Below are 23,254 nucleotides of genomic sequence, written 5' to 3'. Positions count from 1 at the left end.
TTCGGTCACCCCCTCGGAAGCTGAGTACTGCACCCAGCTTTCCAGCTGCCTTTTAAAATCAGGCAATTTAAAAAAAAAAAATCGTTGTCTAAATAGAAGGGGAGGGGGAGAGCAGTGTGTCTGATGTCCCCAAATAGATCATCAGGGAAAGGAGGCGCGCCGAACTTTAATAAGTAAACCACGGCTCACGCCTGGATCTGGATGAAAAGGACTGCAGCCCAGGGCGCCACGCGGGGTCTCAGGCTGCGGGACGGGGCTTCTGATCACGCGGGAGCCAGAGGGTCGCGGGCGGGGATGGGGGAAAGACGCACGCTCGCGGGCTCCCAGCAACCCCGTTCTCCCTCTGCCCTAGGGTCTTCTCCCCTCCGGATTCGGAGTCCTGGGTCCTGCTTGGCCCAACTCTCGCCGCTGGGGGTGAAGGGGGCGAGGACGCCGCGACCTGGGTTTGGGACGGACGTCTCCCGGGCGACGGGCTCCGCACAAGATGGCGGACGACAAAGAAAAGGAAGGCAAAGGTAAGAGGCTGCTTTCGCCACCCGCCGCGACCCCGGCCGCGAGGAGAGGCGCCAGGTGGAGCTGGGTCACCCCCAGACCTAGAGCTCCCACTGCTGGGAGTGGGGTGAGTGCGGAACGGGCGGCCCTGCAGGGGACGCCGCCCTCCCGGTCTCCTGCAGCTGTCAAGGCTGCCGCTTGGGCTCCGCCCCCTCCCCCTCCCCCATGCCCCCCGGCCCCGCCCCACCCCGCCCCGCCGGGCCTGTGCGGTTCTCCTCCCTCCCGCCCTTTTTCCAGGCCTCTCCGGAGGCCGAGCCCCCGTTGCAGCGCCGCCTGCGGCCCCGGCGCCAGCCTTAGAGGGCCGTGATGGCGTAGTTCTTCGTAGTCGCGGGGACCCTGCCTCCAGATTGCTCGGGGCCGCAGACCCGGTGCAGGCCGCGGCCCGTGCCGTGGGCCCTTGGCCGGCCTGGGTGAGGACAGGTCTGCCGCCTGTAACTGGCTAGTGCTCTCCGGCCGCGCCGCAACCCCGCCCGGCCCAGGCGGTGGATTTCGCGGCCTCCATTTTGCCTCCTGGATGGGGACGTAGGAGGACGACCCCGAGGTCACGGTCATCCCAGTCATGCCTCCACCCTCTGGCTGCGCCACCCAGCTGGTTTCTATCTTATAACATAAAAAAATCACAATCTTAATAAAGACGAAAGGAAACCAGGGCGGGGATGCGCATGACCCCAGTGTGCTGGCCGAGCCTCTGCGGCGGATTAGGCCTGGGCGGGGGGGGGGGGTCGCGGTCACGGTCACGGTCAGGGTCAGCGCTGCGGCGGGCGGTGGAGGGAAGGGGCTGTCCAGCTTGTCGTCACTAGAAGGTTTGGCGTGTTTCGTGTGTGGAGGGCGAAGCGATGATACATGTTTATTTGCAAGATCCGATCCTAGGTTACCATACCGTCAGTACCATACCGTCAGTTACTCATAATAGACTTTATGTTTGGTAATTGGCAGTCATCACAAAAATCATATCAAAAGAGCCGCAAACAGTAAACAGTTTAGAAAGGAAAATAATCCACATTTGTTTTCTTTCTTGACTGCTTACCATATTAACAAATAGGAGAGAATAATTCTGTCTATATGGGAAGTAATGACTTAAAAAGCTGGACAGGTGGGTGTAAGATATATCAGGATGATCACTTAGTAAGTTAGGTAATGTCTAATCCCTGGGTGTATACCTGAAACAAGTATTATAATGTATGTCAACTGTAATTGACAAATAAAATATGATTTTTAAAAAGTTTTTTTTAAGGTTTTACTTACTTATTTTTAGAGAGAGGGGAAGGGAGGGAGAGAAACATCAGTGTGTGGTTGCCTCTCACATGCCCCACAGTGAGGAGCTGGCCTGCAACCCAGGCATGTGACCTGACTGGGAATCAAATCAGCAACTCTTTGGTTTGCATCCCATGCTCAGTCCACTGAGCTATACCAGCCAGGGCTAAAATATGATTTTAATAAAGCTGGACGTCATTCATTCAGTTAGTACAGATATAATGCCTATCATACGGAACTTTGGAGAATATAGAGATGGAGAAAACCATCATGTTCTCTCCCAAGAATGGTGAGGTCACTAAGGGAAATAAGACATCACAAATGGGAGGGAACAGTTAACTGGGCTGAGCAGCCTGTGTGTCAGATGCTGTGCCAGGTGTGTTACGTCCCCTCCTGGCCTGTGACTAGCAGCCCAAGTATCACTGGGAGTTCATCAGAGAAAAAGAATCCCAGTCATTTCCCCTCGTCTGCTGAATCAGAGTCTGCATTTTGACAGATCTGCAGGTGGCTTCATATGCATTCTAAAATTTGAGAGATGCTGTTACGTGGTATATCTCATTTATTCTTAACAATTTTATGAGTTAACTATCATGCAGTCTGAAGCGCAGGATCTAAATAAAGGTATGTTGTCTGAGGATTAAACTGGGGACTCATTTGGTGATATGTCTTTGTATGGGTATTCTACTTCTATTATTTGATCCTCAGCTTTGAAGGGTTAGAAATTACATTTAAGCAATTAATCACAATTACTTAGCTATTGGGGATTTACGCAGGCTAACTAAGCCCACGAACAGGGATGTGCAAACCCGAATAATGATTTATTAACATAAATAGGGTATGTTCATACATTGACCAGAAAGCTGCTCTCTGCAATGTAATACAAAGTTTTACAGGTTTGGGGGAGGGTGAGTTTATATTTCAAAAGTTGCTTGATGAGCATGGACTCACACAAAAGAAAGAATGATTTTGGAGAATGAATACATTACTCTGAAAGCTCTGGAGGGTGGAGGCTGCTTTCTGATCTGTTATTCTGAGTGTTTTTCAGAGTGCCCCACACATGGTAGGAACTCAATAGTTGTTGAGTTTAGAGCATTTGAGTTAAAGATGTTAACGTTTTAACCAAAGCATTGCTTGCTGTTTCTCAAAAGTCTACTCAGTTACCTAAAGTATATAAAACTCTTTTAAGGGGTTTCTCCCTTCTTTCTTACAGGTAAGCTATATGCTTCTGTTTCATCTCACTCAACAAACATTTTTTTGAGAGCCAAAGAATTCATTGGCCTGTCTTTCAAATCAACTATTGTACAGAAGTCCTCTTTGTAGAACCATATTTTGAATAGTTCATCTTTAATCTTGAGGGTTTTATTAAGTTATAAAGAAGGGTTAATCTGTGAGTAGCCATCATATGCAGCTCTTTTCAGCATTTAGGGATTAATCTTGATACAAGTATTGAGACTACAGGGGTGGGCAAAAGTAGGATTGCAGTTGTGACTTTCTTTGAGTTAATAAAGCTATTGTAATAATCGACCTGCATATCTTTTTCCATATCAATAACTGTAACCAACTTGTGCCCATTCCTATATTGGTCAGGGGCTAGTATGTTTTATTTATGAAATTCTTCTGTAGGATTATATACATTGAAGTTGTTATGCTTATTTGTAGCATTTTTGTGCTTTAACATAGTATGATTTAATTTTTCTTAGATTAAAAAGTGTCTGTTTAAATGGAGAATCAATGCAGTTGTTGATTCTTTGGATCTTTGAATCTTATTTAGTTGTGTCTGTCTCCTAGAGAGTTTTACATAGGACTGGAAGGGTCTTCTGTTTGTAATTAGAATCGTGCCTCGGAAACAAACTGCTTAGAAATAAAATTTTAAGTTTCAGCAGTCCAGTGAGCTTTGGAAGACATGCCAGTTTTTTTTTAGTAAGCCTCAAATACTGAAAGCTCTCTCTGGGATGAGCTATTTGTGATTGTATGGAAACGTTCTTTGTTACTTTGCATGCTTTGATAGCATTGCTTGGTAAGTGCGTTCTATACAGTTAATTCCAAATCAAGAAGGTTCTACAAGTTTATTATTGTTACTGTTATTTCTCTGTAATTGTGCCATTCTTCTTGAAAGCTAACGTATGGGAATCTAAAGTGAAAAAACAGAAGTTACAGGTGAATATTACTTTTTGAAAAAGGGAACTACTGATGATGCAGCATATAGTACAGAACAGCAGAAGAGGCGAGCTTTGGGGTCAGACTGGAACTGGAATTTCAGCTTCCCCAGCCTCGGTCGGATCTTAGCCAAGATGTCAGACCTGAGGAGCCTCATGTCCCTCAAATGTAACGTGGGAATAATTATATGCACTTCATAACGTTGTTGTGATGGGGACGGTGTCTTCTCATTCTTCTTTACTCCCCCAGTGCCTACCAGAGTGTTTGACGCAAACGGAAGTGCCGAGTACGTAGGAAGGCAAGTGCGTGCTACGCTTGGGGAGTAGGTACTAGTCAATGTGTGACCTGCAGTCTCAGGGGTAAGAAGAACTTAAATTCGAGTTTTCCCAATTATCGATCACATACGGTGAGTTTGTACATATATTTGGGGCCATTGAACAAGTTTTGTCCCTGCTTTAGACCGATAAACATTTAGGCAGAGACTAACTGAAGAAGAAAACTGGCTTATGGAAACTTAATTTACTTCCTCTAATGCAGAATTAGTAAAATTTGCAGAAGAACTGGATTTAAACATATCTTTCACTAATCTATAAAAATTTGTCAAACATTCATAATTTAAAAAGTCAAATGGACATGGGGATACCACTTCACACCAGTTATATTGGCTACTGTGGAAAGTGTTGGAAGGTGTGGAAAAATGGGAGTCTTGTGTGTCGTTGATGGAATCCGAACTGGCACACCTGCTGAGGAAAACAGTGTGGAAGTTCCTCAAAAAATTCGATACGGAATTACCACGTGACCCAGCAATTCCACATCTGGGTTTATACCCCACATAACTGAGAGCAGGGACTCCAGACAGACATTTGCATACCCAGAGTTCATAGGAGCATTATTCATTGTCATCAAAAGGTGGAAACAAATGTTCATCAGTAGAAGAATGGATTAAAAGAGGCATTATATATACATACAATGAAATATTATTCAGCTTTAAAAAGGAAGGGAGTTCTGACATATGCTACCACAGGAATGAACCTTGAAGACATTATGCTGAGTTTAGCCAGTCACAGAAAGACAAGCACTGTCCAATTTCACTCACACGAGGTACCTGGAGTAGTCAGATTCATAGGAACAGAGAGGAGAATGGGAGTTTCCAGGGGAAGGGGAAAAAGGAGTAGTTGTTTAATAAGTATAGAGTTTTGATCTGCAAGATGAAAAGAATTCTGAGGATTCACTGCACGATAATGTGAATGAACTTAACTAACACCACTGAACTGTACACTTACAAACGTTTAAGGCGCTTCACTTTTTGTTAGGTCTCTTTTACCACAATTAAAAAAAAAATCAAATGGAAATGCTGAGCACATCCAAAGCGGAAAAAAGAAAAAAAGGTACATTGTTTTTGGAAGGCAATTTGGAGATTCCTATCAAAAAATATCTACATGCTGTGATTCTTTAACATGCTGCTGGGCATTTTAGCCTTAGAAGTACATTCTGAAAAGGAAAAAAGCAAGCACAAAAAGGATTAAAGTTATTTATACATTTGAAAATATGGACAAAATCGGCTTGTCCAGCAAATGGGGGAAGCCATGTAAGTCGTAATGTATTACTGCCTTGCTGGGTTGCAGCCGCTGAAAACAGTATATGAAAGTTGTATGTGTCAATGGGGGAGGATGACAGTGGGCACGGAATACGGTGTCAGGGTGGTTCCATTTTCAGGAGCATTTATTTTTGTCTCATTATTTTCATGTCATTTCTACAAACTTTTTTTTTTTAAGACTATTTATTTATTTATTTTCAGAGAGAGGGGGAGGGAGAGAAACATTAATGTGTGGTTGCCCCCCGTGTGCCCCCACACTGGGGACCTGGCCTGCAACCCAGGCATGTGCCCCGACTGGGACATGTGAACTGGACACAGTTTGTGAACCAAACTGATGACCCTTTGGTTCCGCGCTCAATCCACTGAGCTACACCAGTCAGGGCTCTACAAAAGTTTTAAAACCCACTTAGTGGGCAGCTATTGGTATATTTTAAAATCTGTATGCTAATTATAAATCATTCTCATCTATTTGTGAAAATGTTTACCACATCCTGTACTTGACAATGCTTTGTAAACCTCTAATATGGACTGTATAGATATTGAGTGTGATAAAATAATTTATTTTTTAAATGCAGCAATAAATTAGGAGTCTAAAGACCAGGGCTTGAATTCGGACACCACTTTTCTCCCCAGTTTCATGTGGGCATCTCATTTAATTTCTCTGAACTTCAAAGAATCCTCAGTCTAATGGGGACTTACTCTGAGGTAGGTCCTGGGCTAAATGTTTACCTTAAATGACCTCATCGAATTCCATGAGACAGCTCCTTATGGTAATCCCCTTTCTGTAAATGAAGGAAGAACCATGGGGCTCAGAATGTGATATCAGGGTGGTTAAAGGGACTTCAACTTTCAGCTCCAGCAAGTAAGAGCTTGGAAGTCATCATGTCTGTCACTGTGAACTGGAAGGAACACTAGGTCATTGCTGCAAATTGCTGGAGGCTTTGTGGACCACCCTAAGTGTGAGGACCTTCGGGCAGCCTGTACTCTTAGGAGGTCCCTCACACTTCCTTGGGCTTTACTTCCAGGAAACCCACGGGGTTTCCTGTAAGGAGCCAAGGAACACCTACCTTGTAGCTCTAGCAGCTGAAGGGGCAAAGTAACCTTTCCGAAATCTGAGTGTCCTTCATAACAAAGAGCCTCTACCACAGCCTCATCCTACTTATCTGCATTTAGCCTGGAGGAAATACTTTCTTAGAACTTTATTCTACATACCACAGTTATCCAACTCTCCCTAAAGCATTCCTGTCTCATCTCAAAGGGTGGGGAGAAGCTAAAAAAATACTCGGGGAGGTCACAGCACAAAGACACAGGTCCAGCCCTGGCTGGGTAGCTCAGTTGTTTAGAGCACTGTCCCTGATACACCAAGGTTCAGTTCCCTGGTCAGCACACATAAAAGAATCAACCAATGTGGAACAACAAATTGATGTTTCTTTTTAAAAAAAAGTCCACCAAAAGACTGAAATTTAAACATGAGATTACAGAATGCCTCTCTCTTCACCCACACCTTACCACCACATCACAGCGCCACTGTACAGTAACCACGGGTCACAGCGGAAAGATGCTCGAGGTGCAGATTCTCCTTCTTCTTTTAATTGTTTTGTACTTTTTGCCGTTACTATCTATTCCCCTTATACTGGTGCAGGTTCTATTTAAGGGGTTCTTAGAGGAATCTGGTACCTATGGCTACAGCAGGCATTAAACAGAGCCCTACTCCTAGCCAGACTGACACATGGCTGACGCTAATGACCTTATGTTTCAGTTCCTATCGCCTGATGCATCACATTTGGCTCTCAACAAAAAATTAGAGGGCATGCGAAAAGGCAAACAACACAATCTGAAGATAGGCGAGCTCTGAGACTAGACTCAGAGATATGATACATATTCTGGAATTATCAGAGAAGGGAAAAGAGCTATGATTGATATGTTAAGGCCTCCAATGGAAAAAAGTAGACAACACACAAGAACAGATGGATAGTGTAAGCAGAGAGATGGAAACTCTAAGAAAGGATCAGAAGGAAATGTTATAAATGAAATGCACTGTAATGGAAATGAAGAATGCCTTTGGTGAGCCTATTGGTCGATGCAACTTGACTGAGGAAAGAATCACTGAACTTGAAGATGCTGAAAATAGGAATTTCCCAAACTGAAATGCAGAGAGGAAAAAGAATGAAAACAAAACAAAACAGAGCCTTCAAGAACTGTGAGTCAATTCGAAAAGGTGTAAAATACACATAATTGGGATACAAGAAAGAAAGGAATGAAAGAACGAAGCAGAAGAAATATGTAAAGTAATGACCAAGAATTTTCCAAAATTGACAACAGTACAGCAGGTCCGGGGAGATAAGAGAACACAAGCAGAGTAAACGCCACAAAACTGATGCCTAGGCATATCACATTCAAACTGCAGGAAACCAAAGACAACATGAAAATCTTTAAAGAAGCCCAGTGTAGTGGGGACGTGGTGCAGTGGGAAATCTTACCTAAACTTGTTAGAAGCCATGGAACTCAGGAGAAAGCAGAGTGAAATATTTGAAGTGTTGAAAGGCAGGTAAAGCAGTGTAGCCACGGTTGTGTGGCCAAGGGGTAACGCGAGAGCTCACACTCAAGTCTGACTCCAAAGTCAATGTTGTGGGCCTCCACGCCTCACATAGGGAGGTGGCATGGACATTTATTTAAGGAAGAAAGTAAAACTCACCCATGGTCTCATTATTGAGAGCTTTAGCGTGATAACTGGCATTTCTCACAAGTTACCATTTGCTATTTTAATGTACTTCCTGTAAGGTTTTTCATAGGTGGATTTGCATTGTGTTGGTTTAAGGAGTTGAGGCGCTGTCGAATATAGTTTTATAGTTATATCCAGCTTCTTCACTTATCGTTAAAGCACCTTTTCTTGGATATTTATCAAAAATATCGTGTTTTTTTTTGTTTTTTTTTTTTTTTGGTATTTTGGTCACTACCCTCTACCCACTTTGGAAAAATGACTTCATTTACTCTCTCCTCTATTGATCCTTAATAATTACTCACAGGGCATAGTCTAATTTCTGAGTTCTGTGAGTATCTTCTGATCCTTTTTGTACTAATGACATTAATTTGTTTCCAAAGTTTTTCATTAATCAAAGACACACAACTACCAATTGGTTTATGATATTTACTCCTAACACTCAGCGTGGAGAATGTAGTTAGTCTCTGTAAACACTCGTTGAGTGAGCCAGGAGTAACACAATGAGTAAGGACATTTAACGTCGCCCTGCATGGTTATTATGGGTAAAGGTATTTCTCTGCTAACCTTTTTTTTTAAATATTTTTTTTCCCGCTAATCTTTTACAAATATTGACAAGCGCTCAGAGCTCCCCCGTTACATTTGCAGCCACTCACACTGGACATCACACATTTAATCCAACCTTATCGTTTAAAAGCTAGAATCGCACTTCAACTTCAGCATGGTGACTGAGCACACAAGTTTATTTTTACCCTTCTCGAATCCCAACTAAAATGACAGTAGAAGAATAAAATAAGTCATAGGCCTATAGGATAAATTAAATAGGAGAGGAGATGATACTAGTTTGTAGACAGACATTAGGAGAAGAGATGCTATATTATTAAGTGGATGGATGAGTGTCAACGAGGCCAGCAGAACCAAAGGAATAAACATAAGCCTATAGAGGAGGGAGCCCCAAAGAAGCAGACCAAGTGGATCTGTAAAATCCTGGCAAGGCTCGGGATTGGAGGCAGCAGCCGTCTCTGAAGGCACATATGTGGAATGAAGTTAAATAGAGGAGGCGCGGATGAAAGTCGTAAGGCAAGTGATTGGGTCTCCCATCCCCTGGAGTAAGCAGGTGATCGCTTCCCCTTCATCCATGCAGACGACTGGAGGTTTACGTTCTGTACTTTAAATTGGAGAGGCTTAGGGCTTAGGGATACCTGGCCCAGTTGATGGAAGAGAGTGATGTGCCATAATTAGTATTATTATAATCTTGATACAATTGCTGAAACTTTAAAATTTGTATGAAATTCAGTATTATCACATAGATTAAATATTCTGAGTACGACCCAAGATCATAAACCCAAAAAGTGGTAGTATGTCTAACAAGATGTCAAATAAATAGGGATCTGAAATTCTCTTTCTTTAAGATCTTCATTAGCAATGAGGAGGAGTTACGTACCTCTCTAACTAGTCAGAAGATTTGCATTGGTAACTACATTGTAATTAGTATAAGCACTAAAATCTTCAAAAGAAAATTAAAAGGTAATTCAGAGGTTAAGAGCTTCAGATGAAATCAGTGAATAAAATGAAATTTCTTATGAAACTGCAGTATAATGAAATGAGAGGGAAACTGTCAGATGTTACCTCGGTTTCAAAGACTCATCTCCACCACACCTCAGCCCTCCACTTCCCCAGCCCAGCTGCGTGTTGCCCTCATCTAGAACTGTGTCGCTTCTGAAATCGTAAGTCCAGACACTTCGTTCTTGGCCTGTACCTTATTCAGCACTAGTGACTTAAAATGTCATTTTGTGAGATAATTCAAACTTCGTGGTCTGCAAGAATAGAGAATTCCCACATTCCCTTCACCCAAATTCATTAATTTCAACAACATCTTGCCACATGTTTATTCTCTCATATGTAATATAACACAATGTAATATAATATGTAATATAACATTGTACATATTTATTTTTTACTTGAAACATTTGTGGATATGTTATATACACTTGTGCCATTTTATCCCTTAATACTTTGGTGTGTATTTCCTAGAAACAAAGATAGTCTCTCATGTAAAGTCCATGATAATTGATGCGGATACAATCTTATCGGACGCTGCGGCGCATCTTGCGCATGCGTCAGCATCCCAGGTGTCCAAAGCACCGTTCCCGGCCCTTCCTGCAGGTCTGCCTGTTGCACTGACTTCGTCAAGTCTCTCTAGCGCCCCTTAGCCTAGAGCGGTGCCCGAGTCTGTCTTTGTGTTTGGTTTCTCCGGGTTCTTTTCCTGATCGTATGCCTGGTACCACAATTCAGGCTTTGCACACTTCATCGTGGCGAACACTTTGCTATTTTCTACAGTGCAAGTGCATTTGGTTCCTCATCTCAGGCTTCAGTTGAATGGCTGGGTGAGTGGTTAAGAACATGAAATCTGTGGGAAGTCCTTTTGAATTCGCATTCCAGCCCTGCCAGAGAGCTGAGCAACTTTAGGCAAGGCACCTCACTGTTCTAACTTCTTCACGTGTCAGACGAGGAGTGTAGTAGGATCTACTTCATTTGCTGGTAAAGCGTGTGGCAGAGCTTCCCGTGTAGTAGGAGCTCTGTACATGCTGTCAGTCATGTCCCGCTGTGTAGGCACTATGCTAGACATTAGGGCAAAACCAGACTCGGGCCTTGCCCTCTTACAGGCTCTAGTACTGTAGAGGAGAGAACCATAACCACTTAGTTACTGAGCTTCATTTGGGATAAGTTCTTCAAAAAGGTTCACAGTTCCAGAAGAGGGATGTCTGAATTAATTTTTTCCTACTTCAGGGACTTTGCATGTGGCATTCTTTCTGTTGAAAGTCTACTAGTTTTCAGCAAAAGGAAGTGCACATTCAAAAGCTTGCAGCAATAAAGGAGCGTGGCTCATTAGAGGCATTGAGGGAGGGTCCGTGTAGCTGTAATAGAGAGTAAAGGTGGTGGAGAGTGGTGTGGATGAGGTTTGTGAAGCAGGCAGAGGCCAGGCCTATTCGGCACCAGGTCAGGGGGAGCCGATGTCCATTTAAGAGCAAGAGGAAGCTGTTGAAACTTTTATTCAGGGAGCTAATACAATTCAGTTTATGTTTGTAAAATGTCACTTGTCTGTATTATGGCAGATTGGAGCGTGCCTGGCAAGAGCAGATGATGGTGGTATTTTGGGCTGGATGGCAGCAGAGGGGGTGGCTGAGGAGGTTTTGGGGTTTAGAGAGTCTAAATTTCTTTGCGACTGGGCTTGGGATTTGGAGGTGACGATTAGGGATGAAGTAATGCCTGTTCATTTCAACATCTGACTCTTCTGGGCTTTACCAAAGTCCCACCCTCAAGACTGGGGTAGATGCTACCTGCCGGGGTCCAGCCTCGGCAGGGTTCAGGGTCCCTGAAGGATGGACGGCGCAGGCGAATGAAGAGTCAGACACCTGATTGGATGCCGGAGAACAGCCAGCCTCTGTGGGACTGACTGAACTCGTAGAGTTTGATTTAGGCTTTATTTTTATAGAGACTGATGTGTAACATTGAAGGTACAGGTGCATGGTGTGATCAGTTAAGCAGAAAGAACAAATACAGAGGTAACCAGGAGAAGTACAAGAATTTCCCTAGTTTCAGTTATGTTAAACAAAAGTTGTTCTGACCAGGAGAGCCATTAATCAGACAATCTGAACTAGCTCTGTGTACAGAGTTTGAATGTCTTATTGTTTATTAAAGGTCTTAGAATTTGACATGGGGCAAAAAGGTACGCTAGACCGAGCAGAGATTAGGAATTCATTATAAGCCTTTGTGTTGTCTAACTTAGCTATCTATCTTTCTATCCAAAGTGTTTTTGTATGTACTATGGACTCTAACTCCTCAGTAATTGTATCTACGTGCTTAGTTTATAGTCTCTAACAAGCTTCTCCTGTTTCTTTGCCTACTAAATTCTAATTAATATATATTCCTGTTCAAGGTAAAGGAGGGCCTGTTACTCCAACAACTTTTAGACATTCAGGGGCTATTTCATTAGAGGGAACTTTGTTCTCTGGTCAAGAAATTATTTTGTACAACTTCATTGGAATTATGAGAATCAATGAACCTGAAATGCAGGTGTCTAACAATCCCACCACCTTTTGGTCACCAAAACAAACATGTAAAGAGAGATAGACAGGAAATCCAGCCACAGTTGCCTCTGCCTTGCAGATGCATCTCAACCATCCTGACCTTGTCAAGGGACGGTTGCTGGCCGGCTCCTGACAGCTACCCTCGTACTTCTGTGGTGCTGTCTCCTTACCTTGCTGGGTTTTATCACATCTACTGTTGACGCTTCGCTGTAGCTGGTTTCTTTTCCTTTTTAAATTAGAACATATCTGTAGTAGATTATCAATAGACATTTGATAAATGGAAGCACAAATTAACATAGAGTAGGTGATGAGTGAATACATGATTTCATTTTTAAGCCAGGTGTTTTGGTGGTGCATTGTCTTTGGATCGAGTTGTTTATAAAATAAGCATTTATTAAGAACTGCTCCCTCCTCCTCCCTGCAGAAAGCCTGAAATGGGGTTGACTGTACTTGAACGCTGTATCTGGAATAGGCGCCAGTATTACTTGGGTCAAACAGAGCAATAACAATATTTGTGCTTACAGTTAATTAGCCTTAAGGGCATTTCTCTATCTCCTTTGCTGCTTGTTTTAAACAGTTCTCATGGTAAGGATTCCTTTTGGGACTTGTTATTTTATCTTAATTTCTGTAGGTAAGGTTTTGAGCACCAAGTTAAATATTTAAATATGTATACAGACAACTTAGCTTTGGGGGAAAAAAACTCAGGTGCACTATTTGTTTAAAACCTTCTCTATAACCTTGGGGGATTTGACCTTTATTTTGGTTCTGATAGCTCTCTGTATTTATTATTGATTTTTTCTTTTGAAATGAAATAAAACTTTTTTCTGTAGTTTGATTTTAACTTGGTAGAATGGCTAGTTTTTAGTCTTAGCATTTGTTGAAAAACAAATATGTCAAATTGTTGGCTTTGATAGTGATTTAACTTGGGCTTAAGGAGAAAAGAAATTACTATATAATGATATAACTTGCCTCTGTGACTTAACCAGTTAAAAAGCATTTTAAAATTTTTATTGATATATTAATTTACTTTATTTATTTTTTAAAACTTAGGGGTGACATTGGTTAATTAAATTATGTAGGTTTCAAGTGTACTGTTCGATGATACATCATCTGTACATTGCACTGTGTGTTTACCACCCAAAGTCAAGTCTCCCATGTATTGACCCCCTTCACCTTTACTAACCCCCACTCTTCATTCCCTCTGGTAGCTACTGTACTGTTGTGTGTGTCTATGAGTTTTTGTTTGTTTGTCTTATTTTTATTTGTTGCTTTCAGTTTTATATTCCACATATGAGTGAAATCATGTGCTTCTTGACTTTTCTGACTTATTCTGTTTAGCATGATGTTCTCAAGATCTATCTATATCGTTGCATATAGAAGTATTTCATCTTTTCCTAGGTCTGAATAGTATCCCTTTGTAAACATACGTACCACATCTTCCTTATCCAATTGCTCATTGAAGGACACTGGTATCAGAAACCAAGATCCGGGAGATGCCACTTTTGTATCGTCATGAAGTTGAACAGTCATATGTCAAACCATCCCTAAGTCAGGGGACATGTGTGTGAGGTGGGGGGGATGCTCATTTAAAAACTTGGTTGTTAGTTTGTTCCTTGTTGAGTTAATAAAAATAATTTTAATAGATGATTTATTTTTTGCTATTAGTCTCATTATCATTTGATTGCATTTACTGAGAGCTTGTTTACTATGTACCAACTTTATGATAATCCCTTTATCTACACTATTACATTTAACCTTCATCTCAACTTTATGAACTATTTTCACTTTATAGATGAAAAAAAATAGGCTAGTAGGAGGCAAGGGCTATTTGGTCAAGGATATAGTTAGTGATAGGCAGGCTCTGTTTGGTCAGGATTATGCTATTACTTGGTATTTTAAACTTTTATATTAACACTACAAATTTCTAACAAAACCACATTAACACCATTACATTTAGTTTTAGACGGCAAGGGAAGGAGAGAGAAAGAGAGAAACATCAGTGTGCGAGAGAAACTCACACACCCTCAATGTTCTCTGACTGGGAATCAAACTGGCAACCTCTGGTTTACAGGCCGGCACTCGATCCACTGAGCCACGCCAGCCAGGGCCTGACATTTCTTTAAAACTGGTAAACAAGAATTCTTAAGGGAACTCGAGCTTTTTAAAAAAGGAGGTTTTTTTTTTCCTGGCTTTTATGATATAGAAAGTAAAGAAAGGTGTTAAAATGGACTTTCTAGACTGTTTAATTCAAGAAGAAATCAGCTGGTTTTTAGAGAAGTTCTCTCAGACTTTGTGCCTGTGTTTTAAACCATAAGAACACAGAGATAGGAATAACTGATGGGGAGTTAAAAACCGCAACATGACAGACATCTTTATATAGACATGCCTATGATTGCATTCTGTTTTTAGGCTTGAAAATTTTTTCATCAAAGAAAACCTTTTCTTAAAATTTATAAAGCCTGTTTACAGTAAAATAGCAAACTGTGACAAGACAGAAACCTACCCAGCTCACTTCAAAGCTCGGTTGGACCTCATTTCCCTCAATGTGTAGACAACAGAAGCAGCGGGACACAACTAAATATATCTTTAGGGAGGGAAAGGTTTTTTTTTTTTTTTAAAGAATACTTCCAAAACAATTGTTCAAACCTTGAATTCTTGATAAAATTGAGAAAGTGCCAAATCCAGATGAGAGAAGGCAGGGAAGGAAAACTAATTTGATTTAGCAAAATGTGTTAAACAACTGAGGTTGCAGAAATAAAGATATGAATTTGACATATTCCCTGTATCAGATAACTATTGTTTTGAAACCATTAGCTTAAAACAACAGACACTTATTATCTCACACAATTTCCAGGTGTAATTTTACTGGGTGATCCCAGCTCAGAATCTTTTACAAATCTGGCCTCGGCTGTTAGTAGGAGACCTCATGTCCTTACTGGTTATTGGCTAGAGGCCTCAGTTTCTTTCTTTTTACTTTTTTTTTTTTTAAGAGAGAGAGAGGAACAAAGAGAAAAACATTGATTTGTTGTTTCACTTATTTATGCATCCACTGGTTGATTCTTGTATGTGCCCTGATGGGGATCAAACCCACAACCTTGGTGTATCTGGACGATGCTCTAGCTGAGCTACTCAGCCAAGGATTGGAGGCCTCAGTTTCTTGATACATGGATTCTCCTTGGGCCATTTGAGTGTCCTTATATCATGGCCTCTGGCATCCCCCCAGAGTGAGTCATCCAAAAAACAGAGTCAGAGATCAAGACAGAAGCCACAGTATCTTGTATAACCTAATCTCAGAAATGACATACTGTTGTTTTTGCCAAAGTCTAATAACCACATGAAGTAACACTAGTCTAATCCTGGAGGTGGCTCGGCAGTGGTGTGAATACCAGGAGGTGGGAGTCATGGGCACCACCTGGAGCTGGCTCCCAGCTGTCCCTCTGCCCTCAGTGCTTCACATCCCTCCCACGTGTGGAATATGCTCACCCTTTCCCAAGGCCACCGAGCTCTCATTCAATTACAGCATCAGCTAAAAATCCAGAGCGTCAGCTAAGTTAAGCCTAGGTGTGGATGAATTTCCTTGGCTGTGGTTACTAGCTCCTTTCATACCGTTTCCTCAATCTGGAGACACATGAACTGAAGACGTGATACTTGCCACCCCACAAACAGTGGTGGGAAAGGTAAATGATGACCTCCATACACACTTCTATTAAAAGGGGGGCACAGGGGGTGCATGGGAGTCACCAGTCCATGAAGTCCAGTGGGGCAAACATGGGAAGGTCCTTGATGAGGCTGTGGTCGTACCATCCTGAAAGATTCTAGGCAGCTTTTAGCTCTGTCCTCTGGCTCTCGGTCCTACCCGCTGTGTTGACGTCCTTTTTATAAGAGATAGTACATGTTTTTAGCTAAACAGCTTTCCAGTCCTGTTTACTACCAACAGAATTTTTGGGAGTCCAACTGCATGTGGGGTTTTTGGGGGGTTCATTTTGTACTCTCTTTATCCTCTTTCAGTCCATGCCGGAGGTGCAAATATAATTCTCTTAAAATCACCATGGGTCTCCTGTGAATCTTACTGTCTATTAGACAAGAGCCACATACACACGTTTATTCGAGACAAGCCATTCTCTCCTTTGGGCTTCTGCTGAGATAGCTGAGAGACCATAGGCTTCCTTCAAAGCCCTGTGGCTTGATTGGTAAGATCTCTGAGTCACACCTCACAGTCCAAGAGGTTCTGTGGCTAGTTTGACTGCTGTCCTGAGACACCATGTTTGATCTTTCTAGAATCCTAATTCTGTTCCGTGTTCAGACTATGTTTTCCTGCTAGTGCCCCAAATTTTATTTTTTCCAGGAAGCCATTTCTTAGCATCTGTTGCCATCTGGGGCGGCAGGGAATTTCATAACTAGCAATTCCTGGCTTTAAAAAAAAAAATCACTCTTTTCTGTAGGCTTTCTCCTCCTTCATTATATGCAGCCAGAAGGAACCAAGGCATGTCTTTAATGGTTTTTCTAGGATTTCTTTATCTAGACTACTTATGAGGAATATTTCCTACTTTCCATATTAATAGCAATGTTTTTTGCTATTCATAGAAAGGATCCCCCTTCACAGTTTGCAGTGTGATTTTCTTCACTCTCCTTTGAGCTGTAACCAACAGCCTACTCAGAGGACTGCGCTTCCTGACCCTAAGCCCTCTCCCACAATTTTAGGCATTTGTTATGGCGCCATCTCATTCTGAGGTCCCGAAATTCTGTCTTATCTAGTATTACTATTATCTGAGACGTATACTGTTACTTTTGCCGTATTGTACTGGTCACACCATCAGCTCTGGTATAAGGTGGAAGGGGACTAAAATAGGTGGGAAAAGCAAGAGGCAGGAGTCAGCGGGAGCCATCCGAGGGTGTGTGCCATGTTCCTGCCCTTAAGAATCCAATAGCCCAGGGAGCATCTGTTAGTGCCTGCGGGTTCTAAGTGCTGTGTGAGACCACCACCTGTTCATTCGGTGTCTACAGCCCTGAAAGGCGCAGCTACCCCAAATTGAAGCTTAAAGAGATCAAGCAACTCACCAGAGAATTCACCAGAGAACCCAGATTTGAATCTAAGTTTGGGAAAAAAGACTTAGAAGCCCAGACCTCAGGTAAAAAAATGGAAAACTATTCTATAGGATTATTGTCTTTGTATTTAATATCAATTTTTTCAATATACTTATGTTGAGCTGTTTGACTTCTGTTTCATATGCGGACATCTCTGGTCGCTATATTTTCTGCAGTCCCTTCTTTGTGTAGCTCTGACATTCCTTACCTGTCCTTTCTCTTCCTCCTACTGACTTTCTTTCCTCTGCTTGGTATGGAGTCCTTTGGTTCCTGAGACTTACTCTAATGTAAATAAACTTGACAAGCGCTCTTTTTATAGCACACCCCTCTCATCTCTTTTTCTTAACTTAATCTCAGCTTTCTCTCTGGCATACCGCTTCTTTCGGTGGCCTCTGAGGCTGTTCATTCTCCCCCATCCTTTTGCCTTCAAGTAGTAACGTGGAATCAGCCCGCTTCCAACTCCGAATTATTGCTCTTTCATTTTTATACAAAAATTCTCCCTTTGAAGTTTATTCCTCTTACTCACCTTTTCTCTTTACCACTGTCTCCCTTTTGCACACTTGTTGCTGATCAAAGCCTTTGGCGTCTCTTTGTCAGTGTTCTGTCCTTTCTGAATTCCATCGTCGTTCTGGATGACTTCAGTGACTAGGTAGCCCAACACCGGTTTTATAATTCCTTCTTCTTTTCAACTTCAGTGACCTTCATTTCCATTCTTTTCCAGCATCTTACTGTCATGCCTAGATCCTGTGAGACACTTTGAAATCTTCACTGTTTTATGCAATCCACTGACCATTGTCTCCCAGACTTCCAGTGGTGCTCTGCTTCCTTACATGTACAATGCCTGCTGTTGGATCTTATCAAGACCTCTAGTTTATTTGATCCTTCTATCCTTCTATCCCTCTCCCCTCCCAATTTATCAGTCAAGTAAAAGAGATTCTGGCTGGCATCAGTAGAAAAGGAATTTATTAAAAGATTGCAGGGTGCTCACAAAATCAACAGGGGGTCAGGAGAATGAGCCTGGACAACCAGCATGAACCAAGGAGGTGCACCAGGCTGCACTGCCGCTGAGGTCACGCTACAAGGACAGCGGGGCTAATTTTTCACTGTGTGCACACTGCCCTTGGACCACTGCCATGAAATTCCTGCTGTATTGCTTTTGCTGTCCTCATATGTGATTTAAAAATTGTCCCTACTTTTTGTATTAGCTTCTTAAAATTCAAAATCCAGCACAAGAATATTTGAATGGCTGAGCCCCAGTCACAGTTCTGTCCCTTTACTACCAGAAGACTGGGAGAGGAGAGATCTACCCTCTGGCTTATTCATTGAGATGACGTTGTGTTCTGCTAATATACACAACAGGGATTCCCTCAAAATAGGAGTGTTTGGATCCAGGTTGCCAAAAACGAACAAACAAAAAACACCCCAAAAAACAAAGAAGGAAAAGGTGAGGAAGAAAAAGAGGAAGAGGAAAAGCAGGAGAAGAAGGTAGAAGATGAGGTGGAGGAGGAAGAAGAAGAATGGGAGGAGCCATCCAGAATGTCTCCTTTAGCCTCCCACTGGCTTGCCGGGGGAGTGTGGGATGGGGGTGGTGGAGTCTGCTTAAAGCTGTCTGATCCAGTTTCCACCTCCTTATTCTCAGTAGGTGATCTTGATTTGTACTCTTAAAAGGGGTAAACATTAGTCCTGAACTCCCTTAACTTGTTGCCTCTACCTTTAAACGTAATTCCATCCACACCCTCCTCTCCTACCCTCCTTTAGTTATTTTAGTAGAAGAGCTGTTCCTTCTCTCATTCAAGGCTGATTTCTCATTTGTATTCATGAGCTCATCCACTTCTGTGTTCTCCAGGACTTTCCTTCATTAATTAAGCCTTTCATCTCTTTAGTTAAGATTATTTATTAATTTCCCTTTCATGCCAGATATTGTTCAATGCCAGAGATATAAAAATGAACTTGATATAGCTTTGAAGGACTTCGTATTTGGTGGGAAAAGCGGACACAAATAATTGATTCCAGTGCAATGACTGATCACAATCAAAATGGCTTACGTAATTTTTAAAAAAAATATATTTTATTGATGATGCCATTACAGTTGTTCTATTTCCCCCCTTCATTCCCCTCCACAGCCCCTCCCCCACCATTCCTCCCTTTAGTTTATGACCACGTGTCTCAAGTTGTTTAGATTCTATATTTCCCCTACTATTCTTGCCCTCCCCCCATCTATTTTCTACCTACCGTCTATGCTACTTATTTTCTGTACCTTCTCCCCCCTTCTCCTCCTCCCACTCCCCTGTTGCTAACCCTCCATGTGATCTTCATTTCTATGGTTGACTCCTGATCTAGCTGTCCTCTTAGTTTGCTTTTGTTTTAGGTGTGGTTGTTAATAACTGTGAGTTTGTTGTCCTTTCACTGTTCATGTTTCTTTAACTTCTTTTTCTTAGATAAGTCTCTTTAACATTTCATATAATAAGGGCTTGGTGATGATGAACTCCTTGAATTTGATCTTATCTGAGAAGCACTTTATCGGTCCTTCCATTCTAAATGAAAGCTTTGCTGGATAGAGCAATCTTGAGTGTAGGTCTTTGGTTTTCATGACTTGGAATATGACTTGGAAGGGGCTTCTTTCCAGCCCCTTCTCGCCTGTAAGGTCTCTTTTGAGAAATCAGCTGACAGTCTGATGGGAACTCCTTTGTAGGTGACTGTCCCCTTATCTCTTGCTGCTTCTAGAATTCTTTCTTTCATTTTAATCTTGGCTAATGTAATGATGATGTGCCTTGGTGTGTTCCTTCTTGGGTCCAAGTTCTTTGGGACTCTCTGAGCTTCCTGGATTTCCTGGAAGTCTATTTCCTTTGCCAGATTGGGGAAATTCTCCTTTATTATTTGTTTAAATAAGTTTTCCACTGGTGGCTGTTCCTCTTCCCCTTCTGGTACCCCTATAATTCAGATGTTGGAGCGTTTAAAGATGTCCTGAAGGTTCCTTAGCCTCTCCTCATTTTTCTGAATTCTTGTTTCTTCATTCTTTTCTGTTTGGTCATATTTTTCCTCTTTCTGGTCCACTCCCTTGATTTGAGTCCCAGTTTCCTTTCCATTACTATTGGTTTCCTGTACATTGCCATTCGTTTCAATTAGTTTAGCCTTCATATGTTCCTCTAATTTGTGGCTAAAATCAATCAGTTCTTTGAGCATCCTGATGACTAGTGTTTTGAACTGTGCATCTGAAAGTTTGGCAATTTCTTGATTGCTTAGATTTATTGGCTCTGGGGCTCTGAGTTCTTCTTGAGCCATGTTTTGATCTGTTTGGGCCTGTTAGGTATGAGGAGCGGAGCCTTAGTTGTTAACCAGGGCGGGGCCACCCAGGTTGCTGAGTTGTGATGCTGTATGTGGGGGTGGGGTCAGAGAGGGACAATGGCGGTCCCCTCTGCCACTTCCCACTGCTGGGGCCTGCGTGGTTTGTCTCACTGCGCTCCACTGTGAACCACTGCGTGGTTCGTTTATCTGTGCACAAATGTGTGACCAGGGTCAGCCCTCAGTGAGTCCACTGCCTTGCGCCCTCAGTGGGTCCGCCCGCTGCTACTCCAGACCTGGGTCCACCCATGGCTGCCGGCGTGCCTGGGTCACGCACCTGGGTCACGCACCTGGGTCAGTCCAGTGGATCTTTCCTGCCCGACCCCGCTCTGCTGCTGGCTCTGCCCCTCTTACTGGTTTGGCTGAAGGGTTCGTTGTTGTCAGACTTCCATATAGTTCAATTTTCTGTGGTTGGCTGCATTTTTGTTGCTAAAACTTTGTTGTTTTTAAACTGGTTGTGTGAGAAGGTGCAGTGCTTCCACCTACACCTCCATCTTGGCGGAAGTCCCACGTAATTTTTAAAATATCTTTTTTTTTTTCCACTAGAATGGCAGCACATCCGTTTTGTTCCCTAGTGTCTCCAGTGTCTAGTACATCACAGGTGTTAGTAAATATTGCGTGAATGAAGAGAAGGTAACACAGGGTGCCGCGTAATCCCAGAGGACGAGTGCTTGGCCCAGCCTAGAAAATGAGAGGAGGAAGATCGGGGTGTGCGAGGGTGGAGGCTTGGTGGGAGAGGTCCCAGGAGCAGCATCGTAAAGGTTTAGAAGTCAGCAGGGGAAAATGAGGGGAGAGTACCAGCTTGAGAGGGCAGCATGAGCAAAGGTAGGGAATGGACAGGCGGGGGGCCGGAGATGCTGGAGGAAGGGGGAAGGTGAGTGGTTTGAGCAGTTAAAATAGAGTTATTACCAGGTAACATGGAATGTTTACATTCATAGTTAGCATGTATTTACATACATCCTGTGAGTATTTTTATATATCTTTTTTAATACTTACAGTATTCTGTGAGTAGGGTATGATTCTCATTCTAGAAAAGAAAAGTATCTTCGATCCTGAGGGAAACCAAATAGCTTGCTCCAGCCCACTTAGTCTGTGAGGGTTAGAGCAGGGATTTGTGTTTCGGGTGGTTCCTGGTGCAAAGCCTGCTGGTCTTTAAAACTGCCCTGTTATATTAATGCAGCGATCCCCAAACGTGGCTGCTCATCACATCCCCTGAGATACAAGGTTGTACAAAGACAGATTCCTGGTCCTGCCCATGATACTGAATAGCAGGACTATCTGATAGGTCGACGAGGCACTTTGCCGTGTGTTGTGTTGCTAAGGACCTTTGACTTTACCCTGATGTGACGGAGCATTTCTGAAGGGCTTTGACCTGCAATCAGGTGTAACCATGTGTCTGCCCCTTCCTTTCTCTAAAGTCAGTGACCGAATCCTTGGGTCAGGATTAAAACATAAAAAAAAGCACCAGTGGCGTGAGGAGCTGGCCCACAGGCGGTTGTAAACCGAGGGCCCTCCATCCGCACGTGGGTGAAGGAGGGTCCACTGGAACACTGGTTTGCGTTGGGGGGGTTTGGGTTTGGGGGAAGTGGCCTGTGCGGTGGAGGTACAGGGTAGGCGCCTGGGTGAGAGCGGGGCTGGAAGCTAGGCAAGTAGATTTGGTAGTGCAAGTGTTAAGACTGCCGGAGTGCGTAGTTTATGCATTAAATTCATGAAGTGGTTTTGTAATAATTTGTATGTTTGTTGTTGTCTATACTGTAAAAACAAATTCCCCTGCTGAGGGAATGATAAATGTATCAGGATGATTTTAGTTTATTATGACACAGTAAAATTTAAAATTGCATAAGGATTCAGTTTGACTTTTTGGCTTGGGGCATACTCACATGGAAATCCCTCATGTGGTTGTATTGTACCTGAGTAAAAAAAAGTGCTATCGTTTGTGTATTTTATACACTCCCCCCATTTTTATGTGTTTTCTAGTCAAGCTCAATGTCTCTGATTTTGGTATTTCTGTTCATTCTATTTTTCTTTTTACTTTTGCTTTATTCCCCACTAAGTTGTCTCTGTAAAGAATGAAAGTCAACCTAATTCTGCTCTTTAAGGTTTTGGGTCCATTTTGACTGTTTTTTGTTTGCTTGCTTTTTAGAGTTGTTATAAATGTCCCCTGAGTGGGTAAGCAGAGACAGAGTAAAGTAAGACTTGCCTGCAAGCCTTCATGTCCGGTTTGAACCCTTACTTGGGCATTATTGCATGACCTATAATTTTTAAGACCCTATAGCACTAACATTAAAAATAGTCTATAAAACTGGTCACAGTTGGAGCAGTTATCTTCAGTAGGAAACAAGAATTTAGGATCCCTGTGTCCTATTTTATCATGTGCCATATATTTAATGTGAAATGACGCAGTTCTTTGCATCTTTTTAAAAACTACTGCGTATGCAAGTAATATGAAACTTGTAA

The 23,254-nt window shown here is 42.5% G+C and overlaps 1 protein-coding gene across 1 annotated transcript in view; it reads left to right on the top strand.

Annotated features, from left to right (window-relative positions):
* The first annotated feature begins 266 nt into the window (after nt 1–266).
* EFCAB2 (EF-hand calcium binding domain 2) overlaps nt 267–23,254 on the top strand; it is a 67,493-nt gene continuing 44,505 nt past the window's right edge. The window contains exon 1 of the mRNA XM_053659636.1: nt 267–515. Coding sequence (XP_053515611.1) covers nt 485–515 — 31 coding nt within the window. The 5' untranslated portion in view covers nt 267–484. The remainder of the gene's footprint in view (nt 516–23,254) is intronic.

The sequence above is a fragment of the Artibeus jamaicensis genome, unplaced genomic scaffold (assembly GCF_021234435.1).
Source record: "Artibeus jamaicensis isolate MK-2021 breed Jamaican fruit bat unplaced genomic scaffold, CSHL_Jam_final scaffold_754, whole genome shotgun sequence".
In the NCBI taxonomy this organism is placed as follows: domain Eukaryota; kingdom Metazoa; phylum Chordata; class Mammalia; order Chiroptera; family Phyllostomidae; genus Artibeus; species Artibeus jamaicensis.
Note: the sequence above shows the minus strand (reverse complement) of the source record. Positions and strands in the feature narration are given on the sequence as shown.